The sequence below is a fragment of the Peromyscus maniculatus genome, chromosome 1 (assembly GCF_049852395.1).
Source record: "Peromyscus maniculatus bairdii isolate BWxNUB_F1_BW_parent chromosome 1, HU_Pman_BW_mat_3.1, whole genome shotgun sequence".
Lineage (NCBI taxonomy): Eukaryota > Metazoa > Chordata > Mammalia > Rodentia > Cricetidae > Peromyscus > Peromyscus maniculatus.
In genome coordinates this window covers 37,161,689-37,168,870 of record NC_134852.1, presented here as the reverse complement: position 1 = coordinate 37,168,870, position 7,182 = coordinate 37,161,689, and the positions used below count along the sequence as shown (strand labels likewise).

General features: G+C 60.6%; 2 protein-coding genes across 7 annotated transcripts in view; one reads left to right on the top strand and one right to left on the bottom strand.

Annotated features, from left to right (window-relative positions):
• Fuz (fuzzy planar cell polarity protein) lies at positions 1-4,670 on the top strand. Of its 4 annotated transcripts, none has more exons than XM_006986225.4 (11): positions 1-270; positions 479-600; positions 846-930; positions 1,170-1,238; positions 1,410-1,514; positions 2,351-2,548; positions 2,631-2,726; positions 2,865-2,971; positions 3,064-3,128; positions 3,206-3,280; positions 4,200-4,670. In XM_006986225.4, exons 1-11 carry the CDS (start codon positions 169-171, stop codon positions 4,406-4,408), a joined length of 1,233 nt encoding a protein of 410 aa, XP_006986287.1. In that variant the 5' UTR covers positions 1-168; the 3' UTR covers positions 4,409-4,670. The 4 variants fall into 4 exon arrangements, with proteins under 4 accessions (XP_006986287.1, XP_076431819.1, XP_042130499.1 ...); XM_076575704.1 differs by lacking the exon at positions 4,200-4,670 and adding an exon at positions 4,080-4,117; XM_042274565.2 differs by having other exon boundaries at positions 31-270; positions 479-577; positions 4,200-4,512.
• The window catches only part of Ap2a1 (adaptor related protein complex 2 subunit alpha 1), a 25,302-nt gene continuing 22,772 nt past the window's right edge, over positions 4,653-7,182 (bottom strand). For 2 of the 3 annotated variants that reach the window (XM_006986226.4, XM_016004808.3), the window contains 7 exons: positions 7,057-7,139; positions 6,832-6,921; positions 5,644-5,767; positions 5,436-5,552; positions 5,290-5,359; positions 5,027-5,161; positions 4,653-4,869 (listed from right to left, as the gene is read on the bottom strand). In XM_006986226.4, the coding sequence (XP_006986288.1) occupies positions 4,792-4,869; positions 5,027-5,161; positions 5,290-5,359; positions 5,436-5,552; positions 5,644-5,767; positions 6,832-6,921; positions 7,057-7,139 (697 nt within the window). In that variant the 3' untranslated portion in view covers positions 4,653-4,791. Of the gene's footprint in view, positions 4,870-5,026; positions 5,162-5,289; positions 5,360-5,435; positions 5,553-5,643; positions 5,814-6,831; positions 6,922-7,056; positions 7,140-7,182 lie in introns of all 3 variants that reach the window. The other variant, XM_076575725.1, reaches the window with a different exon arrangement.

Genomic DNA, 7,182 nt, shown 5'->3' with positions numbered 1-7,182 from the left:
GCGGCGGAAGAGAATTTAATCTGGTTGGTGGGTCTGAGTTGAGGAAGGCGGGAATTTGGTCATCTCGCTTCTCGCCCTCTGGCGGCTCCAGACGGCAGACCGACTCGTGCTTCCAGACCTACACTGAGAGTCCCCAGGAGGGCGACTCTCCGGGGTGCGGGCTTCCAGATGGGGGATGCGGGGCCAGGGGTTCATCTGCTGTGCCTCGCAGCCTCCAGCGGGGTCCCCCTGTTCTGCAGGAGCAGCGGCGGCGGCCCCTCCCGTCAACAGGTGGGGTACCGGACTCCTGCACCTAAATAAGCAGGGGTTCGGGAAGCTGGGTCTGCACCTCTCGCCGGGAGTGGAGCCTGGGTGCCTTTTGCTGAGACGGGGGACTGCTAAACCTGGCTTCCCGAAGAGCTTTGGGGGAACACGGGAGAGGCTGCAGGGTCTCAGTGCGGAGGTCTTCGGAGTTACTGTGCTTCCCCACCCTTCCCAGCTTCCTTTCTCTGTCATCGGCTCCCTCAATGGAGTCCACATGTTCGGGCAGAATCTGGACGTGCAGCTGGACTCTGCAAGAACGGAAGACACGACCGTGGTGTGGAAGAGCTTCCATGACAGGTCCTTGGTGGGTGGGGTCAAGGGAACACGAGAGACAACACCTGTTCAGTGGTCCCGGCTTAGATGATCTACTGTAGCTGGGCTGTGGGACCTTGGACAAGCTGCCCACCCTCTCTGGTCCCCGGTTCTCCCCGCGCCAGGACGTAGCCTGCACGCAGCCTGAAGTGCAGGAACAGCCGACAGGCGCCAGGGAACTTGGCCCCATTGCCTGACCTCCTTCTTGCTTTTCGCTTTCGTCCCCACAGCATCACACTCATTGCTGTGTCGTCCGAGGAGGGTGCCTCGGAGCTGAGCCTGGAAAGGATGCTCCACATGGTGTTCGGGGCCATGGTGAGGCTGGGCCCTCTTTTCTCCGAAACTCAAGAGATCTGCAACTCTCAGCCCCTTGGCCTCAGTCTAAGCCCCTGCATTTTTTTTTTTCTCTCACACCCAGGCATCCAAACCTCAGCCCTCCTCCCTCATACACAGGATTCCAGGCCTGCTCCTCCTCTCTCACACCACCCAAGTACTGTCTTCTCTTCGACTAGAGTCCACTCTCCTGTGTCAAGTCTCCACTCTCCTTTGTCTAGGTCCTCATTGTGGGACTTGAGGAGCTGACCAACATCAGGAATGTAGAGCGCCTGAAGAAAGAGCTGAGGGTGAGGCCGTGAGTGCAGTTAGGATCCCTTAGCCTTACCTGTTTGTCTGGGACTATAATTCCCACCAGGCCCTGGGACAGCATGAGCCCATAGTTCTTGGGGAACTTGGTGTTCTTTCTCTGGACTGATCTGGGCCCACTGGGGTCCAAGCTTTTCCCTTTTCCTCCACAGGCCAGCTACTGTCTCATTGACAGCTTCCTGGGGAGCTCGGAGCTCATCGGGGACCTGACCCAGTGTGTGGACTCTGCCATCCCTCCAGAGGGCTCTCTCATGCAGGTATTGGGACAGCTACAGAAATCAGTGTGTCCCATGGCTCTGGCCCAGCCTTCATTCTCTGCCCTCTGGACATCACCCGAGCACCCTCTTAGCATTCTGGAATGGAGTTTTACCTTGAACGCTTTCTAAAAGAACTCTCTTCCCCAGAGTCCTCCCTGACCACTCCCCTTCTCTGGGGCAGTCTCCTCTTCCCCAGGACAGCCCCGCCTCTCTGCCCGATGTCCCAAGGCCTGTGTCCTCTGGTGCTCACCGACCTATGCTGACATCCATAAATCAGTTTTAACTTCCTCGAGGCTCTCAAACAGCCTAAAACTTTCCAGGTCCCAACCTTGAAGCGAGCGCTGCCTTATCTGGGCGGATCCCAGTCTCCCTATCTTAAAGTTCTGTCCCTCGAGGCAGTGTGGCCTGACCAATCAGAGCTTCCAAAGCTCAAACTGTAGATGCAGTTGTTAAAATTATTGGCTCTACAGTGCAGGCCTGTCATCCTGGCTACTCTAGAGGCTGAGAACGAGGATGAAAAGTTTAAGGCTGGCGGGCGGGGCAACTCAGCGAGCACCTGACTCAAAAATTCAGTGTGGCTTGGCGGTAGAGCCCAAGGCCTTGAGTTACATTTCCCATTACTGAAGGGGGAAAAAGTGATGCATGGTGAGCTGAGAATGCTCACTGAATGGGCAAGTTCAAGCCTTCCTGTCCCCAGAGTGGGTGTGACCCAGGAGCATGGCAGCCTAACATACTGGAGTGTCTCCTCCGCTGGTCACGTGGCTGCTCCTCCACTTCAGGCCCCGCCGGAGAGGTCCCTCCCTGCTTTATGACTCCTAGTCTGACCCCCTCCCCAGGAAACCCTCTCGGGGTTCGCGGAGGCCACTGGCACAGCCTTCGCCAGCCTGCTGGTCTCGGGCCGAGTGGTGGCAGCGACCGAGGGCTGGTGGCGCCTGGGCATGCCTGAAGCGGTGCTGCTCCCGTGGCTGGTCGGGTCCCTGCCACCACAGGCCGCTCGCGATTACCCGGTGTACCTGCCCCACGGGAGCCCCAAGGTGAGTGGGCGGGGACAGGGTGGGGCCCCCCTCGGGCGGGCGGCGGGCCGCCGTGCTTAGCCCACCCTGCGCCCCGCTGCAGGTCCCGCACCGGCTGCTGACCTTAACGCTGCTGCGGGGCCTGGAGTTGTGTCTGCTGTGCGGGCCGCGCCCGCCCCTCGGCCAGCTGGACCCGCAGGTGAGGCGGACTGTCGCGCTGCTGCCCCCCACCGCCCGGGACACCCCTCAGAGCGCCACCTGCTGCAGTCCCTAGCCAACCGAGCAACAGTAGGCACCGACCCCCAGCCCCGTCCTCACGCCGGTCATGCCCCTGCAGCTGTTGGAACGCTGGTGGCAGCCGCTGCTGGAGCCCCTCCGCGCCTGCCTGCCCCTGGGCCCCAGGGTGCTGCCCGAAGGGTTCCCGCTGCACAGCGACATCCTCGGGTGAGGCTCAGTGGTGGGGCCCAGGGTGGGGCCACGCCCCCCACCCTCCCACCCCGGTCAGCGCCCCATGACCTGACAGTGCCTTTCCCCAGCCTGCTGTTGCTGCACTTGGAACTGAGACGCTGCCTCTTCACCGTGGAGCCTTCGCGGGACAAAGGTGCACAGGGAAGCGGTGGTGGTGGTGGGGGGACCTGAGCCAGAGGCCACCTAGTCACGCCGCTCATTTTTCTCCAGAGCCTTCCCCTGAGCAGCGCCGGCGCCTCCTTAGAAACTTCTACACGCTGGTGGCCACCACACACTTCCCAGCAGGTCAGTGGCAGGCGTGAACACCCCGAAACAGAGAACCCAGCATATGCCTGAACTGCCCTGGGCAATCTTTTTTTTGGTTTTTCGAGACAGGGTTTCTCTGTGTAGCTTTGCGCCTTTCCTGGAACTCACTTGGTAGTCCAGGCTGGCCTCGAACTCACAGAGATCCACCTGCCTCTGCCTCCCGAGTGCTGGGATTAAAGGCGTGCGCCACCACTGCCTGGCCGCCCTGGACAATCTTAGTACTTCATTCTGGACCCCTTCTCCAGCCAGGGCTTTTCAGTAAGGACTGGTTCTGGCCTGGGCATTTTGTCCCCCACATGGAATCCCAGCCCCACTGTGGGCCAAGGCAGACGAACCGTGACTGAGGCCAGCCTGTGTTACAGTGCCTCAAGAGAAAGAAGGATTACTGCTCCACCCTCCACGGCAAGGATGGCCAGTTATGTGGATCCAAATGCGAGCAAGCCTAAGAGGCAGCGCTCAACCCGTCCTTCCTGTCACCCTCCATGGTGCTGGGCAGAGCTCTGCTCAAGCTGAGGGGTGTAAGGATCCCAGACTCCACAGCGGGAAGTTGTCCCACGAGACACAGGCAGGGACGGATGAAGATCTCACAAGTGTGCACACTAGTAGAGGCCTGTACTAGAGAGAGTGGGGTGGGATCCCCAGAAGGGAGCAGCACTTAGGTCAACCCTGTGCTGGGATGTCTGAGTGCGCTCTCTCTCTCTCTCTGTCTCTCTCTGTCTCTCTCTGTCTCTCTCTCTCTCTCTCTCTCTCTCTCTCTCTCTCTCACGCACACGCACAGTCACAGGAAACCAGCAAGGCTAGGTGGGAAGAGGATGGAGTGGGAGGTGCCGGCCCTGACTGGACTGTGGCTTCCAAGCCACAGCTGTGCTGCTCACCAGCCCTCCCTGTCCTTTCCCAGGCCCTGCGGAGAAAGAAGAGGAGGCAGGCAGCCCGGCCCAGAGGCCCAGAGCTTGCTATCTGGTGCTAGGGCCGGGCGCAGGGTGGCGGCTGGTGGCGGTGCAGCTAGGGCCCCGGCGGCTGCTGCTGCTGCTGTCCCCTCAGAGCCCCGCCCACGGGCTGCGAGGCCTGGCCACCCACACTCTACAGGCCCTTACCCCGTTCCTCTGACCACCTAGGGTGGGGTCAACAGACGGGGTAATATTAGCGTCTCTCTGTTTATTCGCTCACAATAATACACGGACCGGATGGGGAGAGGGAGGGAGGGTGACAATGGGGGAGGGGAGGGGAGGAGGTACCAACTTCTCCAGCCCCTCTCCCCTCTGTGCTCTGGGGGACAAGGGAGGGAGGGTGCTTCCCTTGACCCCCCCAGAATGTAAACAGCAGCAGATGAACAAAAATAAAAGTACAAAAGGCCAGAGGAAGCTCCCAGGCATGCCCCCACCCTGGGTCTTTGCTGTCACCACGGAGGTCTCCTCGCTGCCCCCTCCACCACAGCTGCCTCCATCCCAGGGCTGCCTGGCACCGGCCGCGTCCCAGGGCAAGTCCAGGGCTCAGAACTGCTGGGCCAGCAGCTCACACAAGTGACGGGAGACAGGCTCTTTGCTGGTGCGCAGGGTCAGGCGGTACATCTGTGTGGAGATGGCGGCCATGAGCCGAGGGCCCGAGAAGGGTACAGGGTCAGAGAGGTGCGGTGGGTAAAGGGGGAAGAACAGTGAGAGGCACAGGAGGAGGAGGACTGGGTGCAGGGAATGTGGGGTCCCGGGCAGGCCCTCCCTCAGCACTCACCTGGGCCTGGGCATTGGGCTCCAGCCGAAGCAGACACCCCACCTGCAGGGCTTTCGTCTGGATGATTCCAGCACCCACAAAGTTCTCAGGGTTGGGGTCCACGTTGTCCAGAAGAGCAGAGCCAAACCCCAGAAGCTAGAAAGGGGTGGGGATTGAAGAAGCAGAGCTGAGAAGCCTCCAGACTATCCCAGGTCAAACCCTCATGGGCGAGGACCGGTCCATCCAGTGGCCAGCACCCAGTAACTGCCCAGCCTCTCTCTCACCTTGGCCTTGGTAACTTCAGCATCCATGGGGTGGTTGGCTTTGAAGATTTTCTGTGCCTCCTGCAGCGGGCTGGGAGGGGGAAAGAACGGTCAGGCCCAGGAGGCCCCGCCCCTCCGCCCCGCCCACTCTCAGCCCCGCCCCTCACAGGCTCAGCTGCTTCCAGCGCTGGAAAAAGTCCTGGGCGGCCATCTCTGTGGGCTGGAAGAATTTGTTGATGGTCACCGGGAGCTTCAGGGTGAGGGACTGGGCGGTGCCACCGTACCTGAACAGATGAGAAGCAGCTCAGCCAGGTCCCATCCCTGAAGCCCCTGCCTCACTGCCCACAGCCACGCACATACTTGGCTCTCACTCACCGGAAGCGCACGGACAGCAGCGGTGGCGTCAGGAAGTCTCGCAGACACTCGATGTTGAGCACCTGCTGCACCTGCGCACCACCGTCCACCTGTGCAGCTACACGCTTCGTCTGCACGGCCAGCTGTGGCCCGGAGTCAAGGAAGCAGGCCAGGGGCAGAGGCGGTACAAGCTGAGGGCCAACCACAGACCCCTACATCTAAGGCCCACACTCTTTGTCCTGGGACACCTGGGAATCCCCTTCTGGCCTCCACTCCTGGCTCCAAGGGGTGACTCACCTCACGGACCATGATGGGCAACACAGTATTTTCTTAGGCTCAAGTACAAACTGGGTCCATGTAAAATGTCCTGGGAGTCACTGAAGCCACCCACGATCAGAACATGTCTGTCTGAGGAGCAGTGGCCGTGCACCCAGATGGACGTAATTAGTGTCACCATCTGTGCTCAGGCCTGACCCCATGTCAAGAACATGTATGTGCCAGGCTGGCTGGTTCCTACACCCTACCTGGCCTGCCCCACTTGAGACAGTCTGCCTGGGCTCTGGAAAGCTGGGGGACGAAGCAGAGGGTGGAGGACTAGTTGTTCTGGCCTCACACATGTGGACTGAGGACCACATAAGGGCGAGGGGCCCGGCTCTGCCACACACCTTCCAGAACATCCCGGGAAGCTGGGCTTACTGGTGCACACCTGTCAGCACCGCACTTGGCAGGCAGACGCCGACGGCTCACCTTGAACTCAAAGCCAGCCCAATCTGTAGAGTGAGCGGAGGCCAGCCTAGGCCGCACTGCAGTTCCAAAACAACAAAAGGCCCTCAAGAGCAGAAAGAGGGAGGGCGGGCTACTTTTCTGGAGCGATGGGGAGCACGTCGCTCAGCTGTGTGCTCCAGGGCTGGCAGTGCATGCAGCACCCCTGGTGAGCCCGAGCGCAGCACCCCTGGTGAGCCCCAGAGCAGGAGCCTCATACAGAGCACACCAGCAAAGGTGAGGTGCCCGGGAGGGGCAGTTGGGGCGCTGGAAGTCATACATCCTGTACACTGGGTCTCTGGGTAGAGGCCTACCTACTGTGCAGTCTTAGAAGTAACACATGCCTAATTCATAGTGAGGGCTCAACAGGTATGGACCTGAATGTCTGCTTCCCAGGGGCCTACAGGGGTGGGTTGGGGCACTGTCGGGGCCAAGAGCAGAGGATATGAGTCTGGAGGTCTCCAGGGTGGACCACGGTGGGCGAGAAGCTCTGGAACTGCACCGAAGTCTTGTTGCCATAGAAGAGATACATTCGGCCTGCAGCGGGTGGGTGAGGGTTCCATCCAAGCTCCTCTGATGCCATCCCTGCCACCAGCCCGGCCAGGAGATGCTGCCCATCACCCACCCTTCCAGTAACCCGCCTCCCCCAACCGCCAGGCCACCAGGACACACCCAGGTTCTGCCGGAACTCGGACTTGACTCCAATCTGCAGCAGCTGGTTCTCAAACAAGACCCCACTATTCTTACACACGAACCTGGCAGAGTGGGGGGAGTCAGGAGGGTAGGGCTGCTCACCGC

What these genes read in the sequence shown, in the direction of transcription:
- Fuz (XM_006986225.4), top strand. Translation starts at nt 169, where the DNA reads ATGGGGGATGCGGGGCCAGGGGTTCATCTGCTGTGCCTCGCAGCCTCC. An exon ending in TGGAAGAGCTTCCATGACAG is followed by an intron (nt 601 to 845) that starts GTCCTTGGTGGG and finishes TCGTCCCCACAG; the next exon opens with CATCACACTCATTGCTGTGT. An exon ending in CACCACACACTTCCCAGCAG is followed by an intron (nt 3,281 to 4,199) that starts GTCAGTGGCAGG and finishes GTCCTTTCCCAG; the next exon opens with GCCCTGCGGAGAAAGAAGAG.